We start from the raw sequence: 20,831 nt of genomic DNA on the forward strand, positions 1-20,831 counted from the left end.
ATAACAAACCTCTTTGATTGGATGTTGTTATTATGAACAAACCATTAACAAATCATGGATAGGTGGTTCTTCCACTAGATTTATTTTTTGCTCTACTGCTCAAATACCACATCATTGTCCCTTGTACGTCCATCTGTTAGCGTCAAGTGTTTCTCATACTACTCCTAAACTATTTAGGGCATTGCCATGAACCATTGCACACATATATCCCATGATCTCATTGGTCCTAGATGAAAATGGTACAGCTTATCCATTATGTCCACTACAGCACTCATTTTGAAAATCGCATCACTGCTCCTAATGAAACTAAGGCCATATCAACATAGAGTTTGCACTAAAAGTCATTGAAATGGTGCCAACCTGACATTCAATATGGCTGCTATGGCAGCCGTCATGAAAAGGTTGCTATCGTTACTCCTGCAGAACTGAAAGTGATATTAACATTAAATTTCCACCAGAAGATTTGTATGTTGTTGAAATGGTTGTAAATGAAAATGGTGCATAAAACTGTATTGCTACTCCACCTGAATGCATTGTCTTATCACTATTATGTTTTCAGTAAAACAACTATGGAGTTTAGATGATGCCACATGAAAATGGTGTTGATCTGATGTCGAATTTGGTTACCATATAAACCATCTTAAAATTCTTATCATCACTTCTGTTCCATATTGACATGAGGTTTTCATCAGAATGCTTCTTGCACTGTCTAACTTGTCCAAAATGTAAATATTCTTCCAATATATCGAACATGGCTTTTTTACTCCCATCTGGAACACATTTTTTTTATTGCTATTCCCTTTGAATGGACGGTTGTATGAACATAGAAATGTTGCTAAGATGCTTCTTATTATATGAAAATGGTGCAAAAGATATATCCAAGCAACCCCACGAATGAATGATTATACCAGCATAAGGTTATAATTGAAAGATTGCATGTGATGTCTAGTTGGTCATACATGAAAATAGTGCCAGTCTGACTTTTCTTATCTCTGCAAGAATGACCATTTGTAAACTCTAATCACCACCTCTGCAGGATGAAAATCTTCCAGTTGTTACTTCTCAGAAACGTGGATTTTCAAAGGAGGGCTTCTTATACTGTGTTGTTGGTCCCAAAATAATACGATGCCATTCTTATGTCTGATATGTCCACCATGATGGTCATCGTGAAAACCATGCTGTCTCTGCTTGTCTTAAAGAGGAAAGTCATTTCAACACTAGGGTTTTCATAAGAAGAGGACGTATTGCACCTTGTTGGTCCTAAAGGAATATGATGCACACTGACCAACAATATGGTGGTCTTCTTGAAAGGATTGTTATCTCCCCTTCTCCCAGAAGGATAGCTTTATCAACATGCGATTTTTTCCAGTAGACTTCTTATGATACATAGTTGCCTGAACTGAAGATAGTGCCAATAATATGTCCAATAAGTCTCTATCTTGAATATATATCACTGTCACTACGCCCCTGAATGGATAATCAATTGACATGAGGTGTTGAACTATAGATTTCTAATGATGCTTGCTTAGTCCTAGATTAATATGGTGTCAACCTGGCATCCATAATGCAAATGCAGAGCCTAATTTGTAAATCTTTATTTTTCATTTAAGAATATCAGAGAGCATTTCAACATCCAACAGCTGAAAAAATGAAATGGTTTTGTCTTGAAGATTTGAAATCCCTTTGAGGGATTCTGTTTACTTTCTTCTTTTGCTTTGTGTCATGACTTTTATTGCAAACTAAACATCAGTGATATTCATTGTTATGGAAATGCTAACAATATAAAGTGAAGATTGATATTTATCATTAAACATAGTAGTATTGATGAGATCATACTGATATTGCAGAGGTTATCTTAATCTGGTTTGTTAGTGGAAGGAAGTTGCCAGGTTTTGGGGGAATTATTACTGATGCCTGAGCCTAAATGTACATCTGTCATGTGAATATTTGCCATCCTGAGCTTATTGCATCAGACAAGAGGTCTGCAATATTATTAAATTTTACAGCTGTCAGGTTAAATGTAGTGAAAGAACAACATTTACATTCAAATTTTTCAACATTCTACAGGAGTATTTGCAGTCGTACAAATATCATTAGCATTGTACATGTCTAGCATATATTTAAGTTTCCTAAGGCCGGATGTATGCAGCAATTCAAACAGAATATAGGTCATTTATGTACTCCAATAACAGCTTATGAAATGATCAAGTGAAACAATATTTGAAGCGGTAATTAAACAAGCCTATGAGTTTTGATGAAACATAAATAAACAATAATGTAAATTATGCTCACATAGGAACAATTTATCACTCAAAACTGAATCTATATTCATATGCAAGCTTTTATATCCAGTGCAAATTGCATCTAAAGGTTGCTGATGACAAATTAATTTGTGGAGGAACATTAGCTCTAAAACATAGGTGAGTATATTCAGAACATTTACCAGTCAGATATTAAAACCCTTGATAATAACAGTTGGTTATATACAAATTATTCAAACTAATTCAGTACTCAACACTAGTATGTAGAATGTCAAGCTAAGGTCACACTTTGGAAAAAAATTGGCATGTCGTTATTGATGAGAATGAAGGATCTAAGAGATTTGTTAATTTTAGAAAGTCAAAAGTTTGGATATTTTTTAATTAGACTTTTCTAGTGCAAACCTTTGTAGTATGATTATGCAAAATTGTGTGATCTATGCTAATTTCTTTCCACATGTGGATGACCTGATTAAACTTAATTCTTGTTGGGATTTTATTGTCTAACATATTTTGATTTTCAATTATTCGTTTTTTACTAACTTTGCCATCATTATGCATGAGAGACACTTATGTTTCATTGCATATTTAGTTGAATTTATTTAAGGTTCTTGCTCATTAAATTTCTTCTATATTCTTCATGATATTTCAAACTTTGGAGTGATCTTTTACGAAACTCTCTCAGCTGTATTAGAGAAAGCCACTAAACTTAGGCATCTGTAATGTGATATCCATTCCATTATGTATATGGATTTAATCTCGCAATGAAATAATATTTGAAAATTTTATCAGACTTTAAAATTTTCTTGATTTGGAATTTGATATATGCACTGGTAATATACTACGACATGCTTGTGTTGCAAACACAGGTATGGTTTATTGTGAATAGATATATAATATATATATATATATATATATATATATATATATATATATATATATATATATATATATATATATATACCTTTAGATTAAAAAGTTAACATATGACCATATATATATATATATATATATATATATATATATATATATATATATATATATATATATATATATATATATATATATATATATATATATATATATATATATATATATATATATATATATATAATATATATATATATATATATATATATATATATATATATTTGTAGTTCCGCCTCAGAAGCCAGAAGTGAAGGCAATCAGTTCATCATTCCCTTGGCTGGAGTCTGGAACAGGGACTCTTCACTGTTACAGTAGTGACTATGGTAACCCTAATTCCAGTATTAAATGGAATAATGATAGAGGCACAGAAGACAGCATGGGACAACTAGTAATGCAAGAGCTTGTTCCAGAAGACAATGAGAAACTGGTATCCTGCCAACTTATCAACAGTTATACCACGAAGATGAATAGAAGTATTGTTTCAGAATCAATAATCTTGAATGTTGAATGTGAGTTCACACATTTCCGTAGACTTTAATAACAGATCACAGCTTGAAATTTATTCATCAATTTTCATGACGTTGCGCATTTTATTTATAGATAACAAGTTGTACTTTTTACACAGATAAAACTTTTATTTTTAATGAAAACCTTTCGCACACATTGGGGAATAGGACCTAGAAATTGTACTTCTCTTGGAATTGATAATTTTATTTCCAATTTATACAAAATTGTTTACTGCCAAATAATATCATCAGCAAGTTTGCTGTTAAGTGCCTAATGGAAATTGACAGTCATTGCCAGCATTGTGGAAAATAATTTTTGTTGTATTCGCCAAAGTAATTTTGCTCTTGTGTAAATTGCACATGATATCAAAATAACTCTCTACCTGTACATCCACTATTGTGAGAATGTATGGTCATTGAGTTAAAGGTTCAGAGGTTTTATTTAGATTTTTAGGAGTCAGGTTGTTCTGTTGACAATTGCTCCTAAATTTAAGGGTCACTGTATGTTATTGAAATAAACAGCTTGAAGGTGAACGGTAGAAAGAAGCGGTTCCCAAACGCTGCAGCAATGAACATGTAAGGTTTTATGGCAGTAGTAACATTATTGCATTCGCCGATACGTATAGCGGCAGAGTTGACACTCTGGATCCCCTGGTTGACCATGTTGGTCATGTCTTTTTTCAGTTTGACAAATGGTTTGCGCTAGAATAAGCTCCATTTCAATTGGGGTCGTGTAAAGGCCACCCCTAAATGTAGTCCAGATGGAATTGTTTTTTTTTTCAAGCAATGATTGTTGTGCATTTAGCAACTACTGGGACATGCATGCTGTTTACAATGAAAACCACACTGGCGCAAATTATATGAAGGAGAAAATGTTCAGTTTTTTGGGTACTTTATGAAACCATAACGTGCGCAAGTTAACATATTGCTTTTATGTTCATTAATATCATGCATCCACAGCAATGTAAGGTCCCCCACAAGATGATTGTAAAGTTATTAATATTCTGCTAGCACGGCATAGAACGTTTCCCATTTTTACCTGAATGTGAAGTGACTGTATGTTTATTAGCATTCTAAGTACATGTCATTGTAAATCTCATTCTCTCAAAAAATTTTGTCAAGGTGAGTCATTGTATAGCAGTTTAAAAACATCCTGCTGGTTGCTAGTGGCTGAGCGAATTGGCTTCATGTGGGGGGCCTGACTGGAGTAAGTCGGTACTTTTATACTCCATCTTTCGAACGGTTGGCATGGGTAGCAAACTTTTTTATTTGCTGGCTTGCCATAGGTAGGGTCAAAACTTTCAGATATGTCATGCTTAAGTAAGTGTCCAGTACTGTTTTGTGGGTAACCGTGAATGAATCAACGTTACACAGCGGTTCCAAAAGGGAACTTTAGCAGTGAAGGACCGTGCGGATCTCATATTAAAATTGATTTGTCTCTTTTGGGTTTAAGTGCCTGATCATTGGGTGCAGTAGTGTTTCTCCATCTTTTCTTGGTAGCACACATATTCTGTGGTCACATAATGCAGCCAGTTATGCTGCTGCTGTGCAGTCATGGACGGGAGTTGGCCTTGGGCTCCACTGTAGCTGACCATCTTTTTCTTGAGTTCCCGCCACACAAGAATGATTTAGAGAATGCAGTGGGGAGGTGTGCAGAGTGTGTTCCAGAATATGACCAGTGGAATAATTTGTATCCCATGTGGTCTGGATTTTATTTTATTTTGTTTGCCGCAACGACGAATACGTCATTATTGGTTTGTTCCTTGACAACTTAAGCATGCTGTTGCTTTTTTGAATGTGGCTCAGGGTGAAGACTAGTGGATTCCAGCCATGAAAGATGATGATCATGTATGAAATTGTACTTATCATCTACTGTTATTGAGATAAGAAAGGCGGTGCATCACCAGCTGGTTGCTAGCACTAAGGGCTGTCAAACCTGGCATTTATGTCTGGCTATACCAGTACATGATGTTAGACATGGAGGCAATACTGTCATGGAGGATCAGTGTTTTTCATCATTGACTCATTCTTATCTCAAACTGCAGTGATTTTATGGGGTGTTGGTGTAATGGTCCTGACCATCGAGTGAGGCGTTGATGGGGCAGATGGATTCTTCTAAGCTGTAGTCTCTGACCGCCTCTAGCTCTATGATTTAGCTAGATTTTCATGAGCTATTACTCACACTGTGCCATGGGGAAAGGCTGCAGTTTTGTTTCACAAGTATCCCAGCATTGACACTTCGAGATACATGTACTGTGGCTGCCAGATGTTTTAGTGCATACTGTGCACCCTATGTCTCATGATATATATGCATGAGATAGTCCCATTACCATGTCCGGCTCATAATATGCATGCAGCTTCCTATTTGTTAACTTGCTATTAGGAATACACCCATTTCCTTGCTATCCAGAAGTTAAAACTTGGTTTGATTTTCGGATAAGATGATGACCGCAACCACATTGACTGATGTGAAAACGTCAATGTAAACCATAAACCATAAACTAAAGTGAAGGCCAGAAGAGGCATAAGTAGCTATTGATAGATAGTGGCAGAGGCCCTAGTCTGCAGCTGCGCAAATCCTTTGGGGTTGTCCACAGGAAGTGGACATTCATGTCATTCCTTACATGAACAACCAAACAATTCAAAGTAAGGAGCGCAATTTACCCTTCCCATAATGTGGCACGTGTAACAGGTTGCTGCCATATCAAGGCTTACCATTTCCCACACGTCGTTTCCATTCAGGTTGATCATGGTCTGCCATGCTCAAACTCATCGCATGTCAGTTCAACTTGCTACGTCATAACCATAGGCATATGCATTCAGCTATAGAGTTTGACTACCAGCACCGCAGACGTATTTGTGTACTTGCTGCAGACTTGCAGATCAGCACATGCTTTCTTTGGGTTCTAAAGCACTCTCATATCTGTGTACAAACTGCTCTGCATGTTTGGGATCTAGTCTTGTGTCATTGGCGCCTGCCAAGAACCCACACTGCATTGGTTGGTCTCTTGTAGCCTCCTGGACAGCCTTCCTTACATTTCCATAGTAGAGCTCTACCTTATTCACTTCCATAAACTGTAGGGTCACTGGTAAGGCAATTCCAATATCTTAAACAGGCTTGATTTCCTGACCCCTTGAGCGGTAGTTCCTACTGTTGCAGATGTTGAAGCCAGCTTAGACATTTTCCAACATCAGCTATGTTACTGGCAATTACATTTTTTCGTGTACTTGAGTTTTCTATATCTCCATCTTCTTGTGTACGGCCTCTGTCAGTCTTTACCCTCTGACAGCATAATCAAAATGTTCCACCAACCACTGTGCAGAGTAGTTACATCACTATCAATGATGGTAGCCAGTTTATTAGGGTTAGATTCTTGCATTTCGTAAAAGTATATATAACAACTGAAACCAGATGGGCTTTTTTTAATTAATTCTTTCCATGAAGTTTCCCCGAATCTCAACGGTCTTCATCATTGGTGTAACATATGCATCGAATTCATCCGTAGCCCGGTGAAAACTGTGGTACCAGCCACTGACTAACTTTCTGGGAATAGCGAAGCTTGCTTCACTCTCTCTTCAAGACCATAGGAAACATTCAATGCCTCGGGAAAATGACATCATTTCATTTTCTGTCGACTGTGCCATATGGGCCTCTTTTATGCAAACAATATGTTTCTGACACCTCTGCAGTATGCCGTGGCTCCTGTAGTAACATGTCCCGATTCAGTTTATGCCGCATTTTCAACTTGCAATGTATATATCGCACTGCATATTTCCCAGAAGCAGTATTTTTCTTGTTAGAGCGTACATACATTTTCATGAGCAGCTTGGTCATCGCCAGCTTAAACTGCATTCTGGTCTTTTCCTTACGCAACAGCTTGCCCCTTGACATGTCTGTATGACACACCTGGCACAGTCGCATCTCTGTACGTGTCCCCTCTATACATAACAGCATGGTATTTGCAACACATGACCATATGTGAACCATTGTCGGTGCACTTTTGATGACACACAGCACCTCGCACCACTCTGATTTTTTCAGCAGCAGTATTCGCGCACATTTTGGGTCGACATCTTGTTGGTATGTACAGCGCAAAACATATTTCTATACTAAAAACGTATTTGGCAGTGGTTTGACCAGCTCCATGCAGCAGAGCAATAAACTTTTAGACTTCTTTATGCCTTTTTGTATGGCCCAATATAATCTAATATTTCAAAGGCCTGATGTGGATTCTCACAGACCACATTGTATATCCATCCGAGGATTCACTGGTGAAACTACTACCGCGAGCTTCCTTCTGATCCCAGAGTATGGTCTCTCTCTGCGGCTGCTTTATTGATCTCATTATCATGTGTGCGCTGGGCAAATTGAACATCAAATTCTTTTAACTCGGTTACATAGCAAACAGTGCTTGTGTATTATATTTATTTTGTTGGGCACACATTTTCGTGATTTTATGAAAAATTATGTTTGTTGCTTCTTAACTTTGTCCATTATGCACATTTTGTTGTTGATGCTTTAAATGAATCACTTTGAAAGAGAACACCAAGTCTTGAACAATTATTATCGCAATCAAATTAGTGATTTTACGATACAATTTGTCTGGTGAATTTTACTTATTGCAGTTCCAAATAAATAGTGCATGCTTATTGTTTGTCTATCTCGTTAGGATTGTAGGTCATTACAATTCTAGTAATATGTTTTTGTAACTGTAGATGCTCCTACCATAAGGATCAATACAACTGATTTCCTGACTGTAAATGAGACCCAGTCAATCAGTGTGCTATGTACAGCCAAGGGGAATCCTAGTCCGAATCAGACTGTGTGGATAGGAAACTCTGCTGGTAACTTACTGAGATTTGACAACATCAGTAGAACAGCTACAAAGAATTATACCTGTGAAGCTACAGCTATATCACTTACCCACGGGAAACTGAAAAGCCAAAGACAGCTTGCCATTATTGTCCAATGTAAGTTAAGTATACATACCTTTATGTTGGAAACTAGGAACATACTTGAACAGTGTATACTGACAGCAGTTTCTGTTTAAAATATCTTTGACCAAGGAGTCAAACTTGTCCATATATATATTTTGATTCGTGTTTGATATACAAACGTTTCAAACTAAACACTTATAAACCATACAAATTAAATATATATGGATGGAAACACCTGTATTTGACAATTAGCTATACATGTGCCCGTGAAATAAGAATGTGTCGCTAAAATTGACAGTGTTTTACCATTTTTAACAGCGTTTCAACATTAATCTGTATAACATTATATCAGCAGAATGTTTCCATACACCTGTGAGCTGTTGCTAAAGTTTATGAGAAATATGCTATGAAACATGTGGAATAAAAAAGTTTATTTCACATCTCACGGTACTTATGACATAGGGATTGTGGAAACTAGTCAGACATGGATATAGCACCTTCTCTAGACAAAGCTATGTTAAGCCTATATATACATTGTTGGATTGATCTGATATTTGAATGCTTTTGTACAAGTACTTTGAATTTTATCAGTTGTCTGTATTAGTTGGTAATGCCAACTAACCAATAGATTGTGACAGCGGTGCAGTGTACAGCGGTCGAAATTGCTGGAGGCAACTGACTTCAAAAGGATACTGTGTAAGTTTAACATCCAATAAGTGACTACATACCAGAGAGAAGCCCTTCCAGATACATTTAAGGGACATTATGCATTTGTACAAATACAGACCGGCAGTAGAAAATTGATTATTTATGAGTCCATTACAGTTGTGTGCTCTCCTTGTCTAATTTGATATTGATGTCGTGACTTGCCGTGCGTCCTTCAGTCTTAAACTTGGTGTTATTACGAGAATATGGATTTATTGTCTTCATTCCTTCCAGACAGATTTAGTTCAAAATTATTGAGATGATCACAATTCAGATTCAAAACATAATGCAAAGTCTTTACTTCACTAAAGCAATTCATCACTGATTCAAAATTATGCAAGGATCTGCGTTCTTGTGGAAGTTGGAATTGTCAGCAGAGTAAAATTGTTACGATGGAAGATACGTGTTCCTCTTTGAATTCTGAGATTTCTTATGTTCCTGCTGAACAAGCTAACTTAGCAGACATCAGCATGTCTTTCCGGAAGTCTTTAAGTTGTCTTTATGTATGTTGTTTAAGATTTAATTTTGTTACGAGTCTATGCCCTTAAAATAAGTAACAGAAAAGAATGAAAAATTACAAGCTTTGTAAAATGTAACAAAGATTTTATTTTCCTAGAAGAAACAATTGAAAAACAGCAAAAGAACTTGTGGTGTTACAAATTAAATCTCAAAATAATCCAAGAATTATAGGCACAAGTCCTAGTAATTTAACGTCCAGAATAAAATATAGTACAAGTCCAGAATAAATGCGAAAACTGGTGGTGATGATGTATCTCTGGCAGTTTATTAAGTTTTGATGTGTCATCATTCTTTTGTTCTCTCACAGTAATATAATACCAGGTTTCAATTACCTATAAATTGCAGCGAATATCGCAACCTAAGAATTTTGTCAGAGCACGTTTGTATTTCCAGAGATAATAATCACTTGAATTCAATAATGTGAAGAAAACTTTATTCGGCCCAAAATTAAATACTGGACACAACATACAATATGACTTAAATGTAGTAGGTCATAAAGCAAAACTGACAAAAATACTCACAGTTACAAGATTATATAGTTCTCTACTTGACCTCGTTGACTATTATAATTTTCTGAACAAAACGTTACCTAATGGAAAATAACCTTCTAGGATGATCCTGATGTTTGCAAAATACAAATCAAAACGTGGAGTATGTAAAATTCACTTAGGATATTCCAATACATAGACCTAAACCCAAATAAAAACAGATTTACTTCTGCTAGTATTAATTCTGGTTTTAATTCTGTTCACAGAGAGAATAATTTACCTATGTATTAGTTATTTACACCGAATCAAATTTTAAAAAAAAAAGTCAGTTTGGATCAAACATAAATTATTTAAATTTGGGACAAGGTCAAGTCCAACATACAATTTTACATTACAATAGCATATAATCAAATACAAAAAAACACAAACAATCAAATTAAATATACATAACAAGATATATTAAAGATGAACACACACACATCTAGATGTTCGCACCGTTCTTTTATTAATGAAAATGATCTTTCAATAGTAGCAATACGAAATAAATATGCGATAAGCGTTGTGATACTAATTGTGCAACATCAATGTTATTTATTTAATCACATGCAAAAAATGTGGCATCCAATATATTGAAAAAACAGTCAACGAATATCTAATTGTATGAACCAACATAGATCAGATATAAAATATTATATCGATCAATCATTTGCATCTCATATTGCCGAACATTGTGACAAAATTTCCCATACTTTGCAAGATTTCTCCTTCCAACCTATTGTAAAAGCTGATTCTGAGATGGAACGTCTGCTAAACGAAACCTATTGGATTCACCATCTTAATACGGTATATCATAAAGGTCTAAATCCAAAAACACTATACGGCATTCATTAATCTTGTTTTTTGAATTATGTCCCCTGTTTACAATTATTTAAAAATATTTTTATATTATTATAATTAGCAGAAAAACTTAATTAGTGAAAGTATAAACTAATATCATAAAAATAAGTTTACTAATTCTTTAAAAAATGAAAGAGCATTTTAAAATTAATTCTCAATATAATGCGATTAATTATTTATAAAATACTTGATAGTAAGTATTATGCACGCCATAATATTTTATTATGTAAATGTAGTTCTGGTGAAGATTGATCATTCGTCAATAATACATCAAGATATAATATTTGCTTTTAATTTATTGATTTATTTGTTTTCTATATCTTTAATATGTGTACATTATACATAACATAAAATATTAATAGAGCTGTTTATCTCTATTTAATCATAAATATTATATATAGTTATCATAGAGACATATGTATCTTTAATATCCATTTTAATGTATTTTTATGCATTAAAATATCGTTAATCTGTGCCATGTCAATTATTCTTTAAAGTATAAGACAATTAGGTTAAAAATGTAAGTTATGACGCCATGTTGTTTATGTCATATTGTTTTTTTCATTGATCACTTAGAAACAGCATATTTAATGACGTAAGCAATGATATTGAATTCAGTTTGAATTCAGTCTGATTAAGCAATAAAGCGAAACCAGTCACACATTCTACATGTTGGTGTTGTTTATTATATATTTCATATACATACAGATTCCCCACAGGTAATTATTGAAAGTAACAATGGAAGTTACTTTGAGAAAGGGCTTATGATAAAGTGTTCAGCCCATGGAGTACCGGAACGATATATATTCCGACTGACACATAGTTCTCTCTTCTCCGGCATCAATATTCGACAGCTGAGTTTCGAGAACGTTTCCACAGGGATAATAATCTACCAGTTTTCCAGCCCTACCTACATGGATACGGGGATATATACATGTACTGCTAGCAATGGAGTACCTGACTACGAGAAGGGCTCAGTGGATAAATCTGTAAATGGCACCATTTGGATAAGAGGCAAGTACAATGTTTATAATGAAGATTTAGATTCTATTATTTATTATTAAAGATGAAACAACATAGCCAGCGTTTGGTCTGGTATAATATAGTTTAGTGTGGTTTTCAAATATTAAACCCAGAATAAACTTTTATTTTCATCAGTCTATATTCGCATACGAGTGAACATGTGCTTATAAGTGACACAAACCGATTAAGAATACCAAAAAGTATTGATATAAATGCAGTTACCTTATTCATTGTATTCACATCATTATATAGTTGTATTGCTGTATTTCTTACAAATAAAATATTTTTTGCATATTTATTTATACATATTATTTGTGAAATATTTTGAATTAAATATATATTGAAATAATTATGTTTACATAAATAAAAATAACGAAAACTTGTACGACTGATCTGCCAAGTCCAAAGCAAGGGTTACTCAGAAATGAAAATCCCTTTTATTCCATAAGAAAGTAAGACGATAATAAATCACATTTAAACAAGGTTACTAAAAATACATAGATATGCATTCGACAGAAATTTAAATTGATGTTACGGCGGTAAAAATCAGTATTTCTATATATTAATAAGCTACATTGAATTGTATTTAAACATCATAATTCATCTATCTGGCAAATTGATTCTCTTAATGTACAGCTAGATCTAACAATTATATTTTTCAAATGGCCTTCCCAACAAGTATGAATCATTATGGAAACATATATACATATTTGCCATATTATGTTGAGTTTAAAAATAATATGAAACTTGCTTAACATAGCCATAGGGACAATTCAAGTTTATTTTTCCACTGTCAAGTCAGGGTAAAAAAAGTACAATATTTCCAGAAACCATTGCTATGTAATAAAGGTTGATACTGCAATTGATTTAGCATAAATAATGTAAAACATTTGCACTTAAAAATGACATTAATATCATTTATTTATAACTGTATGAAACAGAGGTAAAGGGATAAACTGTATTAAACATGTCATCAAAATTTAAATAGAAAGACAGAGATATTGTGACACCTTTTTTGATCCTTAAAAGGCTTGCCACTTTTAAGCCAAATAACCACGATCCTTTATCTCGCCAGGTTAGTGGTGCCTAGTAATAGGCAATAAAGCCACTGCTTCAGCTGTCATTGACCATGACACTAAGCGTGATGACAAATGGACAAATCAGAGATCAACATTTTTAAAGTCGCACTCAAATCTTTGTATGTCAAAATGTTCACATAAATCAATCTTCTCAAAATACCTTGTAAGAAACACTCTGATACTCTCCTTTGGCTCTTAATAGTTTGAAAGGAATAGTCTTGGCAAAATCTTCGATAAGTTATAAAGACACTTTCGACGTGGATGGTTTGTGATAGATAATAAAATCAGACCAGGCTTGTTTTGCCCATCTTGTGAATTGCTTTGAACATAAGATCGTGACATCGACCTCTTTGAAATAAGTATAATTTGGAATAGCCTTGTCATTATTATGTTGCTTTTTGTTCAGCCAGGAAAGACATGCCGTCTCCATTTACATCAAGTGCAAGTAGGAATTTCAGACAAGTCATAGCAAAAGATTGATTTCAAACAGTTGTTTGCCTGATTGATACTTTAAAATACTCATATTAGACTGAAAGGATTTGTTGCCACAGAGCTGATGAGACTTTCAGACAAATGAAACTTTGTGAATCAATGAATATTCATTTTTTGTAAGAGAAGCATTGTCTGTAGTTTCCAACATTTTTTATGAGATAAGTCTTGATATAATTATGGAGGCAGTTCTTGCATTCTTCAATTCATATGAACTTTCTAAGGTTATCATAATCATAATCTTTATCTACCTTCGTCACCAGCTGTCAAATACCTTTTTTCTTTTTCCATGCAGGTTCGACATTTTCTTTACACAATTTCTATATCCCTGTTGATATGACTAACATACCAGCTTATAACAGTTGAATACACGTTCATTATCATCACATTATTTTACTGATACTGAAGTTTATGCCTCATGTGCTTTACCAGTAAGTACCCTTTAGTTATAATTTAGTCCAATGTTTTCCTGGTCAGTTAAAGGTTTCAGCAAGTTTCTCAAAGTAAGTAAATTATTTATCAACTATGTTTCCTTTACAAAGGGGCACTAATACATTACTTCTAGTAACATCAAAATCTGAACTGGTGTGTATGCTGGGGATATGTGATCCATATACCAATTATATTTTTTTTTTTTTGAAAATTGAATTGCATATTCCTTTCTTCTTTCTCCATGCATCTGTGATTGTTTTTTCCTCTCTCTATGTCACTCTCTGTTTTTATGTATCACTTTGACTTGCTCTCTTTGTATCTGCCTTCTTTTTCCGTATCTGCTGATCCCTTTAATTTTTCTCTATCTAAAATAGTATTTCTCTACTTTCTTTTCTCACTGCATTTTTTATTCTCTCTCTCTAAATTTGCATTTGCTTCTCATTTTCCTCTCTCTCTCTCTCTCTGAATTTGAAATTCCATCATTTCTCTCTGACGATGAAGTTTTGATAACTCCAATTCCAACTGTTTTTGGTCTTTTTTATAATTCTGTAATTACTTTACATTACTATCAAAATGAGAGACATACTTGATAATCAAACAGAAAGCACTTTTATAAAAAAATCTCCTTCCCAACAAATTTTGGACCAACATATTTTAGTCTTGCTTTATTTAAGACACGTTTGATTTCGAAATATCGAAGTATGTTGTCAGCTCAAGCAATTTGTCTTTTGTCAAATAATGGAACAATTTCTCGATACCATTCGACAAAAGTTTCTCCACATTTGATGTCATTGTGATTAGTTGCTTCTTGCACCTGTGATTTCCCAAATGTGTTAAATAAACATATTTACTATGACAACACAAATTCATTAAGTCAATTTAAATTTCAAAACCAATTTTAATTTCGCTAAACATATTTTATGGAAATTTATATCCTGGAAAAGCCACCAACTTATATTACGTCTTTTTTGTCTTTCGCTAAATAGCGGAAATAAATCTAAACCAAACTCTTAGTACAATCACTAAATAATTTAAATCTCTAAGTCACTAAATGACATTGATATGGTACTTATTACTGTGAATTCAAACGTTCCTAAAGGTTATATCACAAGTCCAAAAGTATAATACTCCTAATCCATTCACATTTTGAATGTGATGATGTACCAACAGATGTGACGTATCACAATTATATAATCTAGAATGGCTTTGGATGAATTCACAATTGCCCACTAAATATTATTAGTTCACTCAATGAGTACTTTACTAGTTTCAGTGATTGATTTCAATGATGAGTCATATCAAATTATATTTGAACACATTTAAAATCAGATCCACAGAAGGAACATAAAATGTTATCGAGTACGTTTTATTTACCTCTGCATTATATAAAATCTTAAGACACAATAAGGTGTCCAGGATGTGAGCATAAGTTTGCTTCCAGAACCTTCTAAGATCAAAAGGCCATTTCAATATAATTACAAATTACCATTATATCAAAGTACAATCTACAATCATACAAAAGAGTTGGCTATTTAAATATGTTGATTGCCAGATGAGCGTGAGCATAAAATGCAAACTGAACAAACATGAAGTGCACAGTGGATGATCAAAGACATAAAACGTTAGAGAATATCACATTGAATACAATTTGACGTAAATCTACAGATGATAAATTAACTGCATTTGAACAGGTTTACATTAGAAGCTAACGAATCGCACAGCTAAAATAACAGATTGATGAAACCAATCTTATGCACACTAATTATTAAAATATAATTTTTTGTTGATTTTATATGTCTATTCAACAACTTAAAACAGTAGTGAGACAATATTTCCAAACGCAAATTTTAATACTACAAGGTATGAAATGACAAAATATGACATATATACCATGGTGAGTGTAATGAAAAGAGACTTTTAGAATCTCTAAGCCTTTACAGTTTCAACCGGAACCGTTAGGGAGGGAAGTTATTATTGAAGCTTAATATAATGGTCAAGAAATATAAAATCTTTAATAAATAATGCTGGCAAAAGAATACTAACTTAAAGGTGAAGGTAACCCTAACAAAAATAGATTCTCAGAATTATAAAAACAAAAGGTATATTTAAAAAGGGTTCCCAAACAGATGCAGGACTTCAAAACTAAAATGATCTAGAATGAAATTATGATATTGTTTCATCTATAAAAACAACTTGTGTTTTATTTATTGCAGGTTTGGGTGATAACATGGAAAATATAAAAAAATATTCCTTAATAAATTCTGACTGTGTAATACACGTCGAAGTTGAACGATTCAAAACATACAAAAGAACATTATGATACAGAATTTCTTTCAAGAAGTGAATAGTTCACTGATGTGAAAGATAGTACTAAGGAAATAAAAACGTGTAACAGATCAAACGATATTTCAACAATTTGGTCATGGGGGATTTATAAAGATAAATTGAGACACATTAAAATGATTTTATGAAGGAAGCACACGAGTAACAAATTAATTAGAGGATACGTATTGCAATAGGATTTTCACATTGTACTGAGACCGAAATTTCTTCACCGGTGATCAATTGGAAGGCTGGGGAAAGGGCGGGGGGATAAGAGATGACATAAACAAAGTCTTAGCATTGAAAATGTTTGAATGTGTTGTAAGATTGGTCTGTTCCTGAGACTATGTGCAGTGTCTTTTTGAAACACAAAGACGTTATTAGCAAATCAAATATAAAAAACGAAGTTTCATAACACGACAGTATGTATAGTGAGTAATGTTTAGCACTACATTATACAAAATCCGCTTAGAATAACCATTCGTCTTCCACGGAATATGACAGATGGCAGAAGATTGTTCAACAAAAGGATGAGAGTGATCATGATGCTGGTGATAAATAACATATGTAGTTTTTTCCTCTTGTTTTTTTTATAAATATTTGACTATAAAAATCTTGACGAAGTGCAAAACAAAGTAACTAACAGTTTTGTAGTAGACATTTGGAATATCAGCATGGATGACCCTGTTAATGTTCTAATGCAGAAGATTCATTTATTGGTTCTTTTCTATGCTATGGACATAATGAAAACACGTAAAGACAACGGATAAAAAGTATTTCAAGAGAACCACACTATCGAGGCTTTAATACAGATTTCATTGTGGACTCTTTAAGGCAGCACAGAAGATAAGCTTATTTATCCTGTAGAGGTTTTTGGGGTCATAAAGTGCACACTTTCCTGTAAAGTCATCCATTCACGATGTCAAGCAACAAACACATGACGTGATGCAAAAAGACTGATATGTTGTCCTTTTCGCAGCTGTATGTGCCGAATGTATACTATGTCATAATTCATATCATTTTCCTTTGATTTAAACAGAGATTGTAGGAAATCTCGAACTTGTAATTTCTTTCAATCAAACATTTTGTAAACCCTTATAAACGGTCTTTGATAACTATCAGTCTAAAATAAATATGATCTATACTCACAAAATTATCAAACCGATATTCCAGTTAATTCATCTTTTGGAACGCCGAGTATAATGAATACATATTGTGTCGGTTTATAATATGAATGCACTAATTATTTCTTGGTCGCTTAGTTTTAAATGCTATGCATATAATATAGATTGCTTGAGTTAATTGGAACTTTAGTTTTTCAACAAACATTCGTCTACAGTAGAGACTTATATTATTCTTAGCATTTTGTATATTTTACTGTTATTCCAGTCTCGATTTCTTAATTGAATGTAGCATTTATCATTTATGTACAATAGTTTTAATTGAAAGCAGCATTTGCGTATATATGAGACTAATACTGAGATATATCTTTATAGTAATCGACGATTACTGTTCAGGCACGATAACTCTGTACATATCACTTTCGGTTTCATGAATAGCTTCATTCAAAAATGTATGCTTATGCTCTTGGGTCTTGACTTATTTATGCTTCAGTGTACACAGTAGTTGAGTAACAGTTGGACTTTTACAACTTTATTCATCATTTATTTTCTTTCCCAAGGGTACTTTTGAAATTCTATTTGGTATTCCTTAAAATTATCGTGCAATCTCAAGGTCCAATTCTAATAAGCATCAATTATTATCAACCAGAATTTCTAACAGATTTTGTTCTAATTTTATAACTTAGCCATAATTTCTCAATATTATCGTATTCGTCCGACCCCAGCCATATATATACATATATATATATACGTATATATATATATATATATATATATATATATATATATATATATATATATATATATATATATATATATATATATATGGCACATACGAACATGATATATGATGTTAACTCTGACATGTCATGTTTCAGTCATTATTTGCATGCCAACGTGTTTAAACTAATTCCGCCACGATTATTCTGCTTTTATTCAACAGATAAATGACAAACGTGGTACTTATTTAAAACTCATCACATACGTAATGTCGCCTTTCTGAAAACTGTTGAATATTTTCCACTGCAGTCAATGCTATTTTCTACTTGTTTTCTAAATTATGATATATTCTCTGAGCGTACTGCCTGATCCATGTTCAGCAGCTGTTTTAGATATACACAGGTGAAAATGTCTATTATTATTGTAATTTTAGAAGTGTGCAAGTCTCAGCTGTGCTGGTGCATTTTGCAAATACATATATACATATATACATATATATGGCAATAGCATTAATTTCTTTATCTCTTAATATATTTTTTTTCATGTTTCAACAGAATGCTATTACCGTTACTTTGCAAGTTACTCGTTTTCCACTTACCAGCGATCAGTGTTCATTGGGTCATTCTTGAAGCATTAAACATAGTGTGTTTTCCAAACTCAACTGTTTCCCGGATGCAAACAAAGTTATTCTAATGTTTATACAGAAGACATTGAGTGGAGACACTCTCCTCCAAAATCAAGGATTATATATTTTATATGCTAATCATTGAACGAGCTTTCAGTATGCTTGATTCAAGATGTTTGCAGAATTGTATACCAAAATGTTTGGAAAGGAACATTTCATTGCGGTAGAAATGTGCCGCTTAATCTGATCAAAGTTCATTTAGAAAATGGCAGTTGGCTAGTGTGGAAGTGGACTATTGTCAATTCAGAAACTCGACCTACTTTAAAATCATATTATTGCAAACCAAACATAAGATTATGAATAAAATGAAGAAAAACATAATTAAGATTAATAGCAACCTACATTCTTCTTTTATACTATATGCTTTTATCATGTTATTATATAGGTATAGATCATGGTCGATTGATATAAGGGTGTTTCCGTGAAGTGGAGTCATTTTTGTAATTTTGTTTTTATCTTTTAATTAGAAACGGCATATTTCATCGTTGCTTTTTGAAATTAATTATTATAAGAAATTAAACAAACTTGCAGATGAGATCCATATGATAATGTGAGATACTTATAATATGTATCAAAGTCTAATAATGCGCAGTAATGTTTTAAAATTTCCCGTCATTCACTTTTGAAAAGAAAACCATCTTACATTTTCGGTATTATAAAACTTACGCTGGCTTCATTTGAATTTGAGAGATGGTATTTTCAAATGAAAATGTATGAAACCAAATTTGTTTATTGTCTCAATAGATAATGGATCAATCTACTAGAAATATATTCCAAATTTGCATGAATAAGATTGTAGCTGTCAATCTGAGATCCAGTATGACCCACACACAATGGCCAACCTGAAAAATATTGTCATCGCTACACATTTGTTAGGGCTGTTTGCTACGTTTAGTTGGTTTTAAATGAAAATGATGAAGATCTTCCGTCCAATATTGCGATCACTGTAGACATCTTGAAAATCTTTTTATTGCTAATACTCATGAATGGCAACCCATAGCTGAAAAATATTATACCTACTACTTTCACATGGGTGGTTATATTTGCATGAAGTTTTCTAAGTATTTATTATTACACCTAGTTGGTCAAAAATAAAAATGTTGCCAAGCAGACATCAAATATGTGCACTTCAGCAGCTAATTTGAAAACGTTATTGCAGAAGAAAATCAACGATGTTTTCATTACCAGACTGGGAAAATTAAGAAATGGTCTTTCCCTGGATCACGTGAAATTATTTTCTGTTCCACCAGCATAATATCAGTCCCTCAGAGGATATATATAAATATGCATGCATCCATCAATATTCCTAATTTATTTCCTGCCTTTCTATCCATGCCTTTTCTTTTCAATCATGTTCGTGCTTTAATAGATGGATGAATGGATGATTGATTTTTAAATTGACATCTGGTTATTATACAGAATTTTTAAATAATAATAATAATAATAATAATAATAATAATAATAATAATAATAATATTAATATTAACAATAATGATAAAAATAATAATAATAATAATAATAATATTATTATTATTATTATTATTATTATTATTATTATTATTATTATTACAATATTAATATATTAACTTTGAGATCGTAAATGGGTTGAAACTTACAAGAAGGAAGCTAGGAAGGAAAATCCACAGATAAAGAGATGCTATAATGGTTAGAAACTGTACTGAAAAGCATAAAACAAATGATACGAGGACATAGGAAGGA

At 33.1% G+C, this 20,831-nt stretch overlaps 1 protein-coding gene across 4 annotated transcripts in view; it reads left to right on the forward strand.

Annotated features, from left to right (window-relative positions):
- LOC149772612 (uncharacterized) overlaps nucleotides 1–20,831 on the forward strand; it is a 143,257-nt gene that overhangs the window by 88,145 nt on the left and 34,281 nt on the right. For all 4 annotated transcript variants that reach the window (XM_089947546.1, XM_089947549.1, XM_089947550.1 and 1 more), the window contains exons 9-11: nucleotides 3,416–3,697; nucleotides 8,411–8,665; nucleotides 11,950–12,255. In XM_089947546.1, the coding sequence (XP_089803672.1) occupies nucleotides 3,416–3,697; nucleotides 8,411–8,665; nucleotides 11,950–12,255 (843 nt within the window). The remainder of the gene's footprint in view (nucleotides 1–3,415; nucleotides 3,698–8,410; nucleotides 8,666–11,949; nucleotides 12,256–20,831) is intronic.

Source organism: Sinohyriopsis cumingii, unplaced genomic scaffold (assembly GCF_028554795.1).
Source record: "Sinohyriopsis cumingii isolate HCF-2022 unplaced genomic scaffold, ASM2855479v2 utg001339l, whole genome shotgun sequence".
NCBI lineage: Eukaryota > Metazoa > Mollusca > Bivalvia > Unionida > Unionidae > Sinohyriopsis > Sinohyriopsis cumingii.